The sequence below is a fragment of the Catharus ustulatus genome, chromosome 27 (assembly GCF_009819885.2).
Source record: "Catharus ustulatus isolate bCatUst1 chromosome 27, bCatUst1.pri.v2, whole genome shotgun sequence".
In the NCBI taxonomy this organism is placed as follows: Eukaryota; Metazoa; Chordata; class Aves; order Passeriformes; family Turdidae; genus Catharus; species Catharus ustulatus.
In genome coordinates this window covers 4,128,486-4,146,499 of record NC_046247.1, presented here as the reverse complement: position 1 = coordinate 4,146,499, position 18,014 = coordinate 4,128,486, and the positions used below count along the sequence as shown (strand labels likewise).

General features: G+C 52.3%; 1 protein-coding gene across 4 annotated transcripts in view; it reads right to left on the bottom strand.

The window, feature by feature from the left end:
- The window catches only part of SLC4A5 (solute carrier family 4 member 5), a 36,817-nt gene that overhangs the window by 1,474 nt on the left and 17,329 nt on the right, over positions 1 to 18,014 (bottom strand). For 3 of the 4 annotated variants that reach the window (XR_004420215.1, XM_033081105.1, XM_033081107.1), the window contains 17 exons: positions 16,023 to 16,180; positions 15,853 to 15,940; positions 15,555 to 15,709; positions 14,806 to 14,952; positions 14,159 to 14,333; positions 13,715 to 13,848; positions 13,337 to 13,608; positions 10,769 to 10,830; positions 9,945 to 10,145; positions 6,620 to 6,733; positions 5,542 to 5,703; positions 4,903 to 5,081; positions 4,090 to 4,162; positions 3,860 to 3,928; positions 2,981 to 3,154; positions 2,090 to 2,251; positions 721 to 788 (listed from right to left, as the gene is read on the bottom strand). Coding sequence is in view for 3 of the 4 variants with exons in the window: in XM_033081105.1 (XP_032936996.1) it covers positions 721 to 788; positions 2,090 to 2,251; positions 2,981 to 3,154; positions 3,860 to 3,928; positions 4,090 to 4,162; positions 4,903 to 5,081; positions 5,542 to 5,703; positions 6,620 to 6,733; positions 9,945 to 10,145; positions 10,769 to 10,830; positions 13,337 to 13,608; positions 13,715 to 13,848; positions 14,159 to 14,333; positions 14,806 to 14,952; positions 15,555 to 15,709; positions 15,853 to 15,940; positions 16,023 to 16,180 (2,393 nt within the window). In the remaining variant the exon portion in view is untranslated. Of the gene's footprint in view, positions 1 to 720; positions 789 to 2,089; positions 2,252 to 2,980; positions 3,155 to 3,859; positions 3,929 to 4,089; positions 4,163 to 4,902; positions 5,082 to 5,541; positions 5,704 to 6,619; positions 6,734 to 7,646; positions 7,761 to 9,944; positions 10,146 to 10,768; positions 10,831 to 13,336; positions 13,609 to 13,714; positions 13,849 to 14,158; positions 14,334 to 14,805; positions 14,953 to 15,554; positions 15,710 to 15,852; positions 15,941 to 16,022; positions 16,181 to 18,014 lie in introns of all 4 variants that reach the window. The other variant, XM_033081106.1, reaches the window with a different exon arrangement.

The following is an 18,014-nucleotide window of genomic DNA, read 5'->3' as shown; positions in this document are numbered from 1 at the left end:
TTTCATCTCTTTTGCTATGTATTTTCCATATAATTTCCATGTATTTTTAATACATATATATTTCATATATTCACATATTACTCCTATATATTTTTCATATGATTTTACTATATTTTCATATTTAATTTTCATATATTCATATATTTGATAGACTGTTCACACATAGTTATATTTTTGGCATTTTTCCTACCCTTTCTCTTAGCTTTCAGAATAATAAATTAACCCTTTAAATTCCTACTGGAATTCTGTTTAGTCTTAGTGAGAAGCCTGACACGGATATTTTATTTTCCACCAGAACTCCAAAGGCAAAGAAACAACTCCAACATTCCAACCTGATAAAATCTGTAGAAATCCTGTGCCCCTGAAAATTTTACTTTAAAAACTTTATTTTATATCATCATTTTAGCGCTGTTTGGAAAAGTTTTGTGTTTTATTCCAGGCTACTGCCCAGAAATGAATGAAAATCTGAAGTTTTCCCATCAATCCGCAGAATTTGCGGAGGATATTCCCAAAATTTCAGGATTCAGAGCCTGAAAAATCCCCGTGGCTGTCAATGAGCAGAATTTCTGTAGCTCCAACCCCACAGCGGGGATGACAAAACCACCCCAAATCCAGGGATGCTGTGAAAATCTGCCTGGATATTTGGGAATTGCTCAGGGATGGTGGAGCCGGGAGGATCCCAAATTTCCCCCCAGGGATGGGGAGGGGGATCCCGGTTACCTGCGATCCATGTCCGAACCGTTCGGGGAGGAGTCAGAACGCAAAGCTCCAGGTGGAGGCCCTCTTTCCTGGGGGGACACGCAGCTGAAACACTCCCCAGGTGACCCCAAAAATGCCCCTTGGCCCCACTCCCCGCTGCATCCTGGGGGCAAAATCACCGATTCCACCTTTCCTGGGACCAAAATCACTGATTCCATCTTCCTGGGACCAAAATCACCAATCCCACCTTTCCTGCGCCAAAATAATCGATTCCATCTTTCCTGGGACCAAAGTCAGCAATCCCACCTTTTTGGGACCAAAATCACCAATTTCACCTTTCTGCCATCAAAATCAGCAGTCCCACCTTTCTGGGGCCAGAATCACCAGTTCCACCTTTCTGTTAGAAATCTGGGAATCGCTGATTTTGGGGGTGATCAGTGAGAGGAAAGGCCCAGCCAGCTGTGCCAGCAGCAGTTGAGGAGTTAAACTGAGCTAAAACTCGCTGGGGTCCTGGTGCAGCCTGGAATGAACCCTCTCAAATTTATTCCCAGGATTTTTGGTGAAGGTGGAGCTGAATGTGCTCTTTCCCAAGAGGCTTTTGGGAGTTCCAAACCATCCCAAATGGGGATAATTTTCACAAACCCCCATCAGCACCATCTTGGGGGTGGTGAAACCCAGGAGATTCCCAGATTTTTTTTTTTTTTTTGAGATCTGAGGAAATCTTGACGATCTCCAGGCCTTGGGATGAGCGGTGCTCTGGCAGCTGCCGCTCTTGTGCCTCTCCCCTCCTGGATTTGCCCTGATCCTGGTGATCCAGGAGGGATTTGGGGTGTCCAGCGGGGTTAGTGCCGAGCGGAGCCCACGGGAGGGGTTAGGGAGAGGCTCCTGGGCTCGTTACTTACGGCTGAGGCAATGGGGGCCCCCGTTTCGGGGCTGCGCGGGCAGGGGCTCCATGGGGATCTTAATGACTGAGGGAGGTGGGAACTGGGGAAGAAACGGGGAAATTCCTGGTGAAGGCTCTGAGACCGCCTGGAGCTCCCAAAGGGACCCAAAACCTCCAGAGGAGGAGGAGGCTTTGCCTTCCTCTTCCCAAATCCCAGGGCAGGAGTTGCACAGAGTGATGGGTGCCGTGCCCTAAACCGGGGGATTTGGGCTCTTCTGCCTGAGGGTTTCCTTTTTTTGCCGTGATTTTCCAGCTTCTGGGACATTCCCTGGAGCCTCCTGCCAGCCCCTGAGCCCCCCTCACTCTGCCAGTTCTGTCCGTGCAGTGGAACAGCTCCAGGAATCCAAGACCTTCATCCCAAACCCAAAGTTTCAGTGGGAATTTTCGCTCCCCAGCTCTGGGATGTCCCCACCATCCTCGGGAGCCCCCTGGTGACCCCATGCCCACCTCCTCATCGCTGCTGCTGTCGCCTTTGTTGCCTTTTTTCTTCTTCTTCTTGTCGTCCTCCTTCTTCTTCTCCTTCTCAGGGATGATGTTGTCAATCCAGGCCAGGTCATGTTGGGAGAAGACAAAATCCAGGAGTCGCCTCACCAGGATCAGGGCCAGGATCTGGCAGGGGAGAGGTCCAAGAGCATTTCAACCCAAGATCTGGTGACCACCAAGCCAAGAATCCCCTAAATTCCAAAAAAACCTTTGGAGCAAGGATGAGATTACCATCAACAGGAAGATGATGGTGGCCATGGTGGGACCACACCAAAAATTTCATTAAATCCCAAAAATCCCTTTGGATCAAGGATGGGATCACCATGATGGAGAAGATGATGGCAGCCATGGTGGGACCACACCAAAAATTTCATTAAATCCCAAAAATCCCTTTGGATCAAGGATGGGATCACCATGATGGAGAAGATGATGGCAGCCATGGTAGGACCACGCCAAAAATTTCATTAAATCCCAAAAAACCCCTCTGGATCAAGGATGGGATCACCATGACAGGGAAGATGATGGCAACCACGGTGGGACCACAACAAAAATTCCACTAAATCCCAAAGAACTTTTTTGGATCAAGGATGGGATCACCATGACAGGGAAGATGATGGTGACCACGGTGGAACAACAACAAAAATCCCAAAAATCCCTTTGGATCAAGGATGGGATCACCATGACAGGGAAGATGATGGCGACCATGGTGGGACCACACCAAAAATTCCATTAAATCCCAAAAACCCTTTTGGATCAAGGATGGGATGACAGGGAAGATGATGGCGGCCATGGTGGGACCACACCAAAAATTCCATTAAATCCCAAAAGTCCCTTTTGGATCAAGGATGGGATCACCATGACAGGGAAGATGATGGCGGCCACGGTGGATTTGAGGATCCAGAGCACGGCCAGGCAGACGATCTGCACCAGGGTGAAGAGGTGGATGCGGCGCAGCGGGACGTGCCGCAGGAACACGTAGTCGGGCTGGTGCTTGGCTGGCATCAGGAAGAGCTTGCAGCGATCCCAAAACTGCCCGGGGAGGAAGGTCCAAGTTAATCCTCAGCCCCACCCCACAGAAAAACCCTCTTTTAGTCCCCAAAATGGTGCAAGAGCTTCAGTGATCCCAAAACCACCCATGAAGGAAGGACTGGGGAAGAATCCTCTGCCCTATCCCACAGAAAAACCTTCTTTAGTCCCCAAAATAGAGGAAGAGCTTGAACTGATCCCAAAACCATCTGGGGAGGAAGGCCTAGGATTAATCCTCTGCCCCACCCCACAGGCTGCCCAGGAAAAGCCTCTTTTATTCCCCTCCAAATGGGGAATTTGCAGGTTTTTGGTGTTTCTTGCAGGGTTTTGGGTATTTGCTGTCCCATGCATGGAAATTTCAGAGTAAAAATCCTTTTTGAGCCAGTGTGGGACAGTCTGTGGCCAGTGAGGAGGAGGATGAGGACAAAGAGGGTGAGGACAAGGAGGAGGACAGAGGAGAGTGATGAGGAGGATGAGGAGGATGAGGGTAAGGAGGATGACAAGGACAAGGAGAAGGACAGAGGATGAGGACGAGGATAAAGACAAAGAGAAGGAGGAGAAAAAGGAGGTGGATGGGAAGATGAGGAGGACAGAGGACAAGGAAGATGAGGATGAGGACAACGAGGAGGATGGAGAACAAGAAGGATGAAGACAAGGACAAGGAGGAGGATGATGATGAGCTGGAGGATGAGGAGGAAGGGCACTCACCTGGATGCCGTTCAGTGATGCCACACCCATGTAGAGGAAGACCCCGTAGAGCACCGGCATGGGAATGTACTGGGAACAGGGAACAAGCACAGCCCTGAGCCCAGGGAAGGCAGCAGCTCCTCCCCAGAGCCAGGGCCCAGCGCTGGATGTCACAAGGACTGGGCAGGATCTGGGTTTTTATCCCCATTTCCCCAGATCTCTGCAGGGAGGGGAGCACGGGAATGTTTTACCTTCAGAATTGGAGCCAGGAAAACTGAAATCCCCGTGAGCACGAAGACGATGATGCCGGTGACCCTCTGCTCCCTGGAGTGGGGACAAGAGCAGGATCAGCCCCTGCTGTGTTCCCCACCCCAAGGAACCACAGGGTCACGAGTGGGGATGGGATTGAACCACTGGGATCACAGATCCAACCCCAGACACCCCAAATTCCCACCCTGGCAGCCCTGCACACACACCCCAAAATCCAAACGCTCCTGGAGCTCTGGCAGCCTCGGGGCTGTGCCTATTCCCTGGGCAGTGCCCAGCACCCTCTGGGGGCAGAACCTTTCCCAAATCCCAGCCCAAACCCCCCTGACCCAGCTCCAGCCATTCCCTGGGTGCTGTCCCTGTCACACAGAGCTCAGGGTCTGTCCCTCCTTTCCCATTCCCAAGGAAGCTGGAGCTGGGATCAGTGTCCCTCAGTCTCTCCAGCTGAACCCCCCAAGTGCCCTCAGTCACTCCTCGTGTGGCCCCTCCAGACCCTTCCCCACCCTCGTGTCCCTCCTTTGGACACTCCCCAATAATTTATTGTTTTTTTACACGGCATCACCCAAAACTGGGTGAGTTTTGCATTTTCTGAGGCCACCCCAGCCCAGAGCAGAGCAGAACAATCCCTCCCTGTCCATGGTGTCCCGTCTAGGACAGGACAGTTCCCCCCTGACTCTGCTGTCCCCTCCAGGACAGGACAATCCCTCTCTGACCGTGCTGTCCCTGATGTCCCCAGGACAGGGATGTCCCCCCAGCTCCAGGACACTGCTCAGACCCACTGTGCCCCCAGGACTCACCTGACCCCCAGGAACTGGGGCTGCTCCCCTGGGGCGCTGGTCTCAGTCTCCATCTTGAGGCTGTCGATGTGGGCGATGGAGATGACGGTGGCGGCCACGTACCAGGGCAGCCCCATGAAGGAGCACACGGCCATCAGGATGCCCACCCAGAAAAGGTCCAGGTGGTACCCAGCTGCTTTCTGTAACACAGAACAAGGGCCATTGTGGGGTCACCCCCAGCCCAGCACCATGGGGTGTCCCCAGGCTCCCCCCGAGGCCTCCAGCAGGGCCTCGGTGTACCCTGAACAGCCTTGGGGCACCTGGTGTCACCCCAAAGCACCCTGCATGGACAAGGGGCAGCTGGTGTCACTATGATGTACCCCACGCTGATATGGGGTACCTGGTGTCACCCTGACGTATCCCACACTGATACGGGCCACCCTGTACCACCCCAAAGTACCTGGTGTCACCCTGCTGCACCCCAGATGGATATGGGGCACCTTGTGGGGGATCCCTGGGGTACCCTGGGTGTTGTGGGGGATCCTGGGGTGCTGTGGGGGATCCCTGGGGCACTGTGGGGGATCCTGGAGTGCTGTGGGGGATTCATGGGGTGCTGTGGGGGATCCTGGGGTGCTGTGGGGGATCCCCTGGAGGTCTCACCCTTAGCTTGTGCTCCTTCCTGTTGACGATGACGGCCGTGATCTGCTGGTCCATGAAGATGAGGATGGTGACGAGCAGGGCGGGCAGGGCACTGGCCAGGTACACCCACCATGGGTTCTTCCCGAAGGGGAACACGAACCAGCCCCGGTCCACGCGGGTGGGCTGGGGAGGACAACGGGGTCAGAACCTCGGGAACGTGGCACAGGTTGGGAAAACCCAAGGGATGGAGTTTGGGGACAACCCCATTGCCCCATGTGAGATCCATCCTAAATCCCACACCCCAAATCACCCCCAAATCCTCATTGGGATTCTCATTGGGATCCACATTGGGATAACCATTGGGATTCACATTGGGATTCTCATTGGGATCCGCATTGGGATCCGTATGGGGATAACCATTGGGATCCTGACTGAGATCCTCATTGGCATTCCCACTGGAACTCACATTGGGATTCCCACTGGGATCCACATTGGGATCCTCATTGGGATTCCCACTGGGATCCACATTGGGATCCTCATTGGGATCTTCATTGGGATCCTCATTGGGATCACCATTGGGATTCTCATTGGGATCACCATTGGGATCTTCACTGGAATCACCATTGGGATCCCCATTGGGATTCCCATTGGGATCCTCATTGGGATCACCATTGGGATTCCCAATGAGAAAACCATTGGGATCCTCATTGGGATCACCATTTGGATCCTCAATGGGATCACCATTGAGATTCCCATTGGGATTCTCATTGGGATTCCCACTGGGATCCCCATTAGGATTCCTATTGCGATCCTCATTGGGATCACCATTAGGATTCCCAATGAGAAAACCATTGGGATCCTCATTGGGATCCTCATTGGGATCCTCATTGGGATTCCCATTTGGATCCCCAATGGGATCACCATTGGGATTCCCATTTGGATGCCCATTTGGATCACCATTGGGATCACCATTGGGATCCTCAATGGGATCACCATTGGGATCACCATTGGGATTCCCACTGGGATCTCATGTCACCCCCTGGATGGGGGAGGAGAAATCCTTCCGGAATGGGATTTTACAGATTTTGGGATTTTTTACCTTGAAATCGGTGGGCACTTGGAGCTTTGGGGTGTTGAGTCCAAAAAGCACATCCAGCCCCACAAACATTAGTATGGACATAAAGATTGAGAAATCGCTAATGAGCTTACGGAGCTGCCGGCGAGACGGGGAGAGAGAAAAAAGGGGGAGAAATGGCAAAAAAGGGAGGAAAATTATTAAAAAAGGAGGGAAAACAAAATAAAACAAAAAAAGGAAAAACAAAAAAAGGAGGAAATACAACAAAAAAGGAGAAAAAAAGGGGGGAAGAGAGAATAAAAACAACAGAAAAAAGGAAAAACAACAAAAAATAGAGGAAAAAAGGAGGATAAATAATAAGTAAATGAGGAAAAACAATAAAAAGGGGAAAGAAATGAACAAAAAGAGGAGGAAAAACAAGAAAAAATAAAGGAGGGAAAACAAAAAATTGAGTAAAACCAATAGAAATGAGGGAAGAAAGGAGGGAAAACAGTGGATAGATAGGAAAACCAATAAAAAGAGGAGGGAAAACAACAAAAAAAGAGGAAAAACAAAAAAAGAGGGAAAAAAGGGGGAAAAAGGAAAAACAATACCAAAGAGGAGGAAAAAGAGAGGAAAAACAATGAAAAGAGGAGGGAAATTAAGAAAAAGGGGAGGAAAAATAAGAAAAGGAAGGGGAAACAATAAAAAGAGAGGGAAATTACCCACAAAAGAAGTAAAAAACAACAGAAAAAGGAGGGGAAAAAATCGAGGAGGAAAAACAACAACAAAAAAAAAAGGGGGGAGGGGAAAAATGCAGGAAAAACACAAAAAAATTGAAGAAAAGAAATGGGGGGAGGAACAACAACCAAAAAGGGAGGAAAAAACAACAAAAAAAGGAGGGGAAAACAACAAATAGAGAGAGGAAAGAAAGTCAGAAAATTAGAATATTGTTAGAAAAGACAAAGTAGCTTTTCAGAAGGTGCCTGGAGCTGCGATATCCCCAAAAAAAACCTGGAAAGGAGCTAGAAAAAGAGCGTGGGAGGGGAGAGGAGAGGGGAGGAGGCCGAACCTTGATGATACTGGGGATGTGGAGTTTGGGGGTGTCCAGTCCGAAACAGGCGTCCACTCCACAGAAGATCAGGATGGAGAAGACATTGGAAAAATCAGCAATGAAAGCCCTGACCTGGAGGCAAGACAGGGAAACGGGGTTGGAATGGGAATTAATGGGGTGGGAAGGGAATTAATGGGGTGGGAAAGGGCAATTAATGGAGTGGGAAGGGAATTAGTGGGGTGGAAAGGGGGATTAATGGGGAGGGAAAGGGCAATTAATGGAGTGGGAAGGGAATTAGTGGGATGGAAAGGGGGATTAATGGGGAGGGAAAGGGCAAATAACAGGGTTGGAAGGGAATTCATGGGATGGGAAGGGCAATTAATGTGGTGGGAAAAGGAATTAATGGGGTGGGAAAGGGCAGTCAATGGACTAGGAAGGGCAATTAATGAGGCTGGAAGGAAATTAATGGGGTGGGAAGGGAGATAACGGGGTGGGAAGGGAATTAATGGGGTGGGAAGGTGAATTAATGGGGTGGAAAGGGGGATTAATGGGGTGGGAAGGGAATTAATGGGGTGGAAAGGGGGATTAATGGGGTGGGAAAGGAATTAATGGACTGGGAAGGCGAATTAATGGGGTGGGACGGGAATTAACGGGGTTGGAAGGGAATTAATGGGGTGGGAAGGGAATTAATGGGGTGGGAAGGGAATTGGGATGGAAAGGGGGATAAATGGGGTGGGAAAGGAATTAATGGAGTGGGAAGGCAAATTAATGGGGTGGGACGGGAATTAACGGGGTTGGAAGGGAATTAATGGGGTGGGAAGGGAATTAATGGGGTGGGAAGGGAATTGGGATGGAAAGGGGGATTAATGGGGTGGGAAAGGAATTAATGGAGTGGGAAGGCAAATTAACAGAGTGGGACAGGAATTAACGGGGTTGAAAGGGAATTAATGAGGTGGGAAGGGAATTAATGGGGTGGGAAGGGAATTAATGGGGTGGGAAGGGAATTAATGGGGTGGGACGGGAATTGGGATGGAGAGGTTTGCTCTTGCTTTGGGGTCTTTCCAGCTCCACTCAGTCACAAATAACCTGGGAACAAATCCCCGAAATCCACATTTCCTCACCTTTCCTCCACCAGGTGAGGCGTTATTGGGATTTGGGTTATTGGGATAGGGAGAGCCAAGGGAGAGAATCCTGGAATGGTTTAGGTTGGATGGGATCTCAAGGCCCACCCAGGGCCACCCCTGCCATGGCAGGGACAACCTCCCACTGTCCCAGACTGCTCCAACCTGGCCTTGGACATTCCAGGGATCCAGGAGCAGCCACAGCTGCTCTGGGAATTCCATCCCAGCCCCTCCCCACCCTCATTCCATCCCAAATCCCATTTAAATCTCCCCTTTCCCAGTGGGAAGCCATTCCCTGTGTCCTGTCCCTCCATCCCTTGTCCCCAGCTCCTCCCCAGCTCTCCTGGAGCCCCTCCAGGCCCTGGAAGGGGCTCTGAGCTCTCCCTGGATCCTTCCCTTCCCCAGGTGAACATTCCCAGCTCTCCCAGCCCGACTCCAGAGCACCCCCAGCAGCTCCACATCCTCCAGGTGAGGTCCCAGCTCTGCAGAATCCCCTGGAGCTGCTGCCCAGGCTGTGGATCAGCCCAGGGCACCTCTGGGGTCATGTCCAGCCTCTCAGCCACCCCCAAATCCCTCTCCCAGCTGGATCCATCCCTTCCTCCCAGCCTGGGTCCATCCCAGGGGCACCTCCAGCACTCGGAATGCTCAAACCCCGTGAGATCTCCTGGAGCTTGTCTAGGTCCCTCTGGACGTCCCCATCCTTTGAGGTTGTCCCTTGGTATCACCTGCAAACCTCCTGAGGGTGCCCTTGACCCCTTCATTCCGTCACTAATGAGCACATTAATTAACTCTGGCCCCAGGAGGGACCCCTGGACATCACTGGTCACTGATGTCCATCGGACTCTGGGCCGGTGACCACTGCCCTGTGGGTGGGATCATCCCAGAAATTCCTCATCCATCATCCCAGAAATTCCTCATCCATCATCCTACAAATTCCTCATCCATTAATTGTCCACCTGTTAATTTTCCACCCTTTAATTGTCCACCTATTAACCCAACACCAGTTTGGAGAGGAGGATGTCATCAACAGCCTCACAGAACTGCAAAAATCAGGAACCTCATGGAGGATCCCAAAACCTGCTGAAAACAGGGATTGATTTTCCTGGAGTTCTTCACCTCCACCAAACACTCCTGGTAGCTCCTGTTTACCCTTGTTTTTGGGAAAGGGGTTGGCAGAACCTGGTCCTTTCCTTACCTTGGTAGGGAAATAGCGGCTGAATTTGAATTTTTTCAGGGTCAGAGTCATGGAGTAGGTGCCGAAGAAGAGGATGAAGGACATGAGGGCCAGGTCAGGCACGAATTTGCAGGATTTTCCCACCAAGCTGCCGCCGTATCTGAGACATTCCTTCTTACTCAGCTGGGTCCAGTCCAGAGCTGTGAGGTTGATAGCATTGGACTGGCGGGAGACCCCCCAAAAAAAGCAAAATTAGCAAAATTTGAAATTATTTCAGTGTGCAGGGAAAGGGGGAATTCCAGCCCAAATTGAGCAAAATTGGTATTTTTAAGGTGCAGCATGAAAAGAGAAGGAAACTTCCTGTCCAAACCCCCAAATTTGTACCTTAAGGGATCGCATTGTGCAAGAAAAGGGAAATTTCCTGTCCAAACCCCCGAATTTTGTGCTTTGAGGATCGCATTGTGCAAGAAAAGGGAAATTTCACAACTGAATTGAACAAAATAAGTGTTTTTAGCAACTGCATCTTGCAAAAAATGGAAATTTCCTGGTCAAACTCCCAAGAAGAGCAGTTTGAGCCATTTCAGCACGCAAAGAAATGCGAATTTCCAGAGCTGCTGCCACTGGGATATCCAAAACCGCAGGAAAACCGCAGAGCTGGTATAAATTTTGGGGGGGAAAAGCGTGGATTTGGCGCTGCTGAGTCCTGCTGGGAACCCAGACCAGCCCAAATTTGAGTTTCCCTCACTCTGAGCTGGCCCATCCCGCTCCCTGGGTGCTGAAATCCCTCGGATCTGCCCTCCCCGATCCCAAATTTCCCACTGGGACGAGCAGATCCCATTTCTTACCAGAGAAACATTAGTGGTGTTCGGTGCCACTGGAGCTGAAGCATCGAACAAGGTCGCGTTGGCTGCGGGAAAGGAGTCAGTTATTGAGGTTTTGGGGCTGAAACGGAACTTTTGGGCGTTCTCACCAGCTGGGCTTCACCTGCTGAGCCCGGCAGGGACCGGCATCCCGGGATTTTGGGGGGAAATCCCGCTTTTCTAACCCCACAGCGACTTCTCCCTGATTAATCCCACGCGCCGGGGAGGACGCGGCAGCTCCCGCGGCAGCCTCTCCCTCCGGGGCCAGAGAGGATTTTTTAGGAGCTTCCCAGTTCCTAAAATTTCCAGGAGCTTCCCAGGGAAGCCGCCAGGAGTGGGGTGGATTTAAAACCACGGGGGTGGAAGGCTGGGCAAGCAGCCTGGGGTTTTTTTGGGTTGATTTGGCACCCAAATAATGCCAAATTTGCAGCTTTTGAAATTATTATATATATTTTTTAATTGTTTGGAGTGTTTTGGTGTCATCAGTGCAAAATTCCATCTTTTCAAGCCCCCAGCACCTTCTCCTCCTCGGCTCTTCAGGCGACGCAGCTCCGCAGCTCCAGGAGCACCCCTGGGTTCTCTCAGGGTGCCCCTAAAAGAGGGAATTCAGGAATTCGGGAATTCCAGCACCGCTTTGCCGCCCCCCTCTTCCATCCTCTTCGCCAAGCGGGAATTTCGGCTGCCGCCTCCATCCCCGGCACCGGGGATTAATGAAGGAGAAGCTGGGTTAGGACTGAGACCCCAAAACTGCCGGGACCGAGCTCTGGGGAACAAACCCGGCCCTAAAAACATCAGCTTTGTTCTCATTTTTCTCCTCCACAACCTTTTTCTTTTTCTGTGAGCCCTCTTTTGGGATTTCTATGCCTTTAAAGGTGGCACAGCACCGGTGGGATTAAAGAGAGGAACCCTAAGGGCTCTACACAAACCTTTTTAGAGAGAGAAAAGTCAAATACATGGGAAAAAAAAATAACAAGGGAAGGGAACCCCCCGTGGGGGAAGAGTATCAAATATTAAAATAGTTTTAATATTTAGAAGGTGATACTCACTTGAGATTGAAATCAGCCCCAATTGATGTGTGCAGCAGAGACAAATACGGGACAAATCAGTTATAATAATCAAAAATCAGCATGGATTAAAAAAAAAAGGGAATTAAAAAAAAATTAAGGATGGAGGGGAGAATAAACATAATTTCTAGAGGAATTTTAAATCTGGTGTGGACACGGTTGCCTTGGGCAGCCAGGGCGAGGAGTGGGATTGGGAATTGGGGTGCGGATGCCTCACGGCTGCTCGGGGTTTGTTTGGGATGGGGGCTTGGAGAAGGGGGAGACCTCCCTGGAGGCTGAAGGCTCCTCCCGTGGGAGCCGCCGGGCAGATCCTGGGGGTGCTCACGGTTCCGTTGGGGAATTCCAGCTCCGGGGGTTCCGCGGGTCGGGTTTGGGGGGCTCGGTTTGGGAAGGGCTGGGTTGGTTCTGGGTGCTGCTCTGGGCTCTTGGATCTTGGTGGGATCGCGGTGCTCATGGAGGGGTGGATGAGCAGGAATTGAGGGGAAATGCAGAATCCAGCCCAATCTCAGTGGTTCCCATCAGGTCAGGGCTCTCCTTGGAGGGGCAGAGGCAGTGGGAATGCGTTGGGTGGGGGTTGGGGATGCTTTTCTTGAAGGAAGGAGATGGGCACAACTTCACCATGACCTTCATCCACTGTGATCTTCATCCACCATGACCTGCATCCATTATTATCTTCATCCATCTTCATCTTCTCCTACCGTCACCTTCACGCATCATCATCTTCATCCATCATCTTCATCCATCATTGTCTTCATCCACTGTGACCTTCATCCACCATAACCTGCATCCATCATCATCTTCATCCATCATCATCTTCATCCATTGTCAGTCTGCTGCTGCTGCTCCCCAAAATTTAGATTTTTGACATAAATTCAGCTCCTGGGAGAGCAGGCGGTCACTGCCGTGAGCCCAAAGCCATCTCTGCTCCCGGGAGTGTCCGGGCTCCATGACTCAGATCTGGGATCATCCAGGGCGTCTATCCAAGAGCAAAACCATGGAAGGACCATCTGCTCAGAGCCTGATGGCCTCTCCTTTTGGAAAAGGAGTGGAAAAAGAGGAGGAAGAACAGTCCATGGAGGTTTCCACACCCAGCTGGGACATCCTGGGGTGTCCCAGCCACCGGAGAGCACAGAACTACTCCAGGTGTTTTCTGGAGATTCAGTTTCCATCAGCAGCAGTCAGAAACAGCCTGAAATGTCCTTTTCCCCCCATATTTCTTTTTATCCATCCAGGTCTGGCTGCTCCAGGCTGACATCCCAACTCCCCATCTGCTGTGTCCCGGGAAGCACCGAGTCCTTCATCCAAGGGGGACAAGGCTCTTCCTCCATCTTCCAAACCCCCTCAGAGGAGGATGATGAGGATGAGGTCTCTCCACCCCAGGCAGCTGCCTCCTGCCACATCCTAGGCCAGCGATCCGTGGGATTCATCCAGGCTGGGACCCTCCCTCCCACCCCTGGCTCCTGCCCAGGCGGCCCCGGGATGAACTCACCTGGGTCGGGGGCGACGCACTCGCACTTGTACATGGTCACATAGTCGGGCTTGAAGTCAGAGTTGATGGGATAGTACTTGAAGGCCCCAATCATCTTCTTGATGGCGTCGTAGATGAAGATGAAGCTGATGAGGGTGGAGAAGCCCTCCTCGGTGAAGCGCGTGATGTACTTTATAATGAAGCTGGCATCGGTTGCCACCAGGATAAGGCACTGCAGGGCCGAGTGCAGCCCAATCCACAGGCGGAATTCCATGTAGTCGATCCCATTGCCTCTGGAAGAGGGGACACGCAGTCCTGTGAGGGTGGCCAGGTGCTGGGGACACATCCCACCCCCGTGGGGACAGGCCCTGTTGTCCCCTGGGGTGGCCCAGCACTCACTTGCTGAAGTCGAAGAGCAGCTTCTCAAAGATGAGGATGGGGCCAGTGCTGCTGAGGATGATGAGGGGCTGCCCAGCGAAGAGGCAGAACATGGAGCCGGCCATGGCCGTGCCCAGGAAGCTCTCCATGACCCCCTGGGGATGGAGCAGAGGCAGCGTTATGGGGGTGCCAGGCCATGCCATGGCCCCATGGATCCCCCAATATGGGGCTGAGGGGCCTTGGCTTGGGCCCACCCGGGATGGTTGGGACCAGCACTGCTGCTGGCATAGCCATGGAGGGGATTCCAGCATCCCAGGGCTGCCAGTCCTACCTGGCAGTGAATGTCCACCCCCAGAAGCTTGGCATGGCACAAGTAGGGTAAACCCATCCCATCCCATTCCATCCCATCCCATCCCATCCCACCCCATCCTCTTGTCCCCAAACTGGTGACACCTCAGACCACACCTGGTAGTTGTCGGTGGCGTCCCCCAGCAGCCCCCCGAAGGTGATGGCGTTGGTGATGCAGCCCAGATAGATGAAGAGGATGGCGGAGATGGACTGGATATGGAAACCCTCATAGAAGTCGCTCGGGAACCAGGGCAGCTTCCTCTTGATATCCAGGTAGAGGCCACCGCAAAACCTGCGGAGACACCGCCGAGGATCTGGTGACTTCCACCAGAACAGAGTCATGGAATCCTGGAGCAGTTTGGGTTGGGAGACACCTTAAATCCCATCCCATCCCATCCCATCCCATCCCATCCCATCCCATCCCATCCCATCCCATCCCATCCCATCCCATCCCATCCCATCCCATCCCATCCCTGCCATGGCAGGGACACGTCCCATTGTCCCAAGCTGCTCCAGCCTGGCCTTAGACACTTCCAGGGATCCAGGGGCAGCCACAGCTGCTCTGGCCAGTTGGGAGATTTATAATTATTGATACAAAACCACAATTTTATATAAATACACAGAAATTGTCCTGGTGCTGACAAAAACCTGTTCCCACCAGGATTTCCTCCCTCCGCGTCCCAGGACACCCCAGGATGAGCCCGTAGGAGAGGCTGACGGATCCTGGCACTCTCTGGAGGTTTTGGGGGCGGCTCCTTGCTCACCTGCCGGTCCAGGCCAGCTCCTCCCCAATCTCGTGGACTTCAGGCATCTCCCCATCGTCGCTGCCGCCGCCGCCACCACCCCCAGCGCCTGCCCCGCCAGCGGCACCGTTCATCTGCCCCACCTCGTTCAGCGAGAACACCGACTTCCTGCAGGACACCGGCACCACCTCAGATCCGCTCCGGCACCACCGCGTCGGATTGGCTCCGCCAGATCGGCACCACCGGATCGGTGCCGCCAGATTGGCATTGCCAGATCAGCACTGCCGGATTGACACTGCTGGATTGGCACAGCTGGATTGACACCGCTGGATCGGCACCAGCCGACCGGCACCGCTGGATTGGCATCGCCGGATCGGCACCGCCGAGTCCCAGTGTTAGGACCATTGCCAAGGCTCTGGTGAAGCTCTAAGCCTGCACTGAGCGTGGGTTTTGGGGTGAATTTGGACAGATCCAGAGCTGGGTTTTGGAACGCTTTAGGACAGATCCAGAGCTGAGTTTGCTCAATTCGTGGAGTTGTGTGATGGGCGGGGTTGGGAGGGACCTCAAGGATCATCCAATTCAACTCCTGCCCCCGACAGGGTCACCTACCACTAAAAGTTGTTCCAGGAGAGTGGAAATGGCTCCAACCTGACCTGGAACAAAACCTACTGCAAATCCAGCATTTCCAAAGTCGGGAGGTTCTTGTCTCCCTGACCTGGACACAAGGGAGTGGCCACAAGCCTGGGTCCAGCCCCATGGGCCCCACCCACCTCTTCTCAGCTGAGGGCACTTTTTTGGGAGGCTCAATCCGAATGTTGGGGTCCCACTCGCCGGGCGGGAGGACGATGACCTCGTCCAGGAACTCATCGATGCCGGCGATCAGATCCTCCCTGTCCCGGGCTTTGTAGGCAACGTCGCTGAAGAGCTGGGGGTGGGCATGGGACCGGGGTCAGCCTGGCCATGGCCTCCAGGGGGTTTAAATCTCAATTTTGGGGGTGATAGGGTGGAAATCGCTGGGTTTTGGTCGGTTGTTAGCCCCAGCAAGGGCCAGGGATGGCCACTACTTACATCGTCCACCATGAGAGTGGCGATGGCCCTGCCGATCTCGTTGTAGGACTTGGCTTTTCCCGCTGGACCCAGGAGAATGAAGAGGAATCTGGGGAGGGAAAGGCACCACGTTGGTGGCCTTGGCGCTGTGATGCCATCAGGCTGCCCAGCCCCCAGGGGACGGCGCTCACCTGGTGGGGACGGGCACCTCTGTCACCCCGCCCAGCATGGTGGCCTGGAGCAGCCGCACGAAGGCCACGAAGGGCTTCTCCAGGAACTCCACCTCCCCCACCAGCACGTTGGAGGCCTCGGCGTCCTTGGGGATCTTCTTGATGAACTTGTTCTTCAGCTGGTGGGAAAGACAAGATCAAGCAAAGGAGTGGTTGCCAAAATTTGGCTTTCCCCCCCCTTTTTTTTCCACCAAAGTTGAAGCCTCAGGCTCCAAGATTTCCCCTCTGGTTGTCTCAGAACTCCCAGATGTGGGGACTGAGGAGTCACACCTAGGAGTCAGGCAGGAAAAATTCACAAAGCCAAATTTTTTCAGAAATGTGGCTAAAAGTGAGACTGGCTCTAAACTGCATCCCCAGGGCTCTGCAACCCAATCAGCAACGTTTGGTTTTGCTCTCCTGGGTTCTCCTCAAGGAAAACTCCCTGAAATTCCTCCCATGGAAACCCGAGCCAAACCCCAGGGATGGTGGAACTGGTTTGTTCCATTTTTGGAGTTTATTTGCAGCCCCTCCAGCCCTGCATGGGGTGGGGGGAGGTTTTCACATCTCGTTCCTCCCAACCCCGTTCTGGGAGCTCAAACAAATAATGGGAGTAGGAAAACCTCATCCATGGATTTATTCCCCAGGTCTCCTCTCCCCCGCAGCTCTGTTCAATACAAGCCTAAAAGGGTTCAATACCAAGCCAGGCAGGGAGTTATGATAATCTATATGGCAGCATGAGGGGAGGCATGTGAGCCGGGCAGCCGCCTCGCCCCGTCCTAATCTTTTAAATCCAAATGGAAAAAAAAAAAATCATAATAATAAAGCAACTCCTCCAGCAGCTCTGGAATAAGAGCAGGAGTTACCAGTGGCCACTAAGCTTCATGTAACACTTAAAAAGTCCCTTTGTAGTGGGCCTAATAGGGCGATTAAACCTAAATGCTTTGCATATTTTGGGATTAACCCTCCGAACCCCATTGCTGGAGGGGATATTTGGGGTTCCTGAGCGGGAACTGGGATGGATTCATTTCAGGAGGTGGTCTGGAAACCTTTGTGGTGTCCCTGTCCTGAGGCTCCCAGCAGTACGTGGATTTCCATCCATGAAATCAGAGGAAATCAAACATTATTTATTGTATTTTGACTTGCACTAAAGTGCATCACTCCAGGTAACCCAGCAAGGACATCCTGGGGGAAAAGCAAGTTGTTATCCCATCCCATTCCCTAAAAAACCCAGAGCAAGCTATTATCCCATCCCATTCCCTAAAAATCCAAAGCAAGTTATCCCATCTCATTTCCTAAAACCCAAAGCAAGTTGTTATCCCGTTCCCTAAAAATTCAAAACAACTTGTTATCCCATCCCATCGCATCCCATCGCATTCCATCCCATCCCATCCCGTCCCGTCCCGTTCCATCCCCTAAAAACCCACAGGGTTGGTGATTCTACCTTTGGTTTACAATGAAATCATGAACAGAAACAAAGCAAAGCTCATACAATGAACCATTCCCAAAAAAAGTCTGGGATGGGGGCAGGACAAAATCCTGCTGATCCATCCCATCCCTGGGACCTGCCAGAGCTGGAGCTGTTTCCCTAAAAGCCATTCCAGAAGGAAAAGCCACCCATGGCCTCTCAGCTGACCTTTGCATTGAGAGACCCCCAGGAAAAGCAGATCCCACCGCAATTTCCAACCCCTCATCTCCAGAGCTGAATCCTTGAGCACAGCCCCAAGAGCTCAGCTGGGATTTACCGCCCTGTCCCAGCCAATCCCTTGGGATTCCTGCACTTCTGAGTACCTTTCCTGTCCTCCCTGAAGATCTGAAAGGAGTTTTTACCCCACCCTGATGGATTTGAGCTGCTCCAAACTCCTGGCTCATCCCTAATTCCATGCTGAGACCTGGGGCAGCTTCCCCATGGATCCCCAGGGATCAACACAGCCCCTAACTCCCCTAATTAGGAATTTGTGCCGGTATCGACCCAGC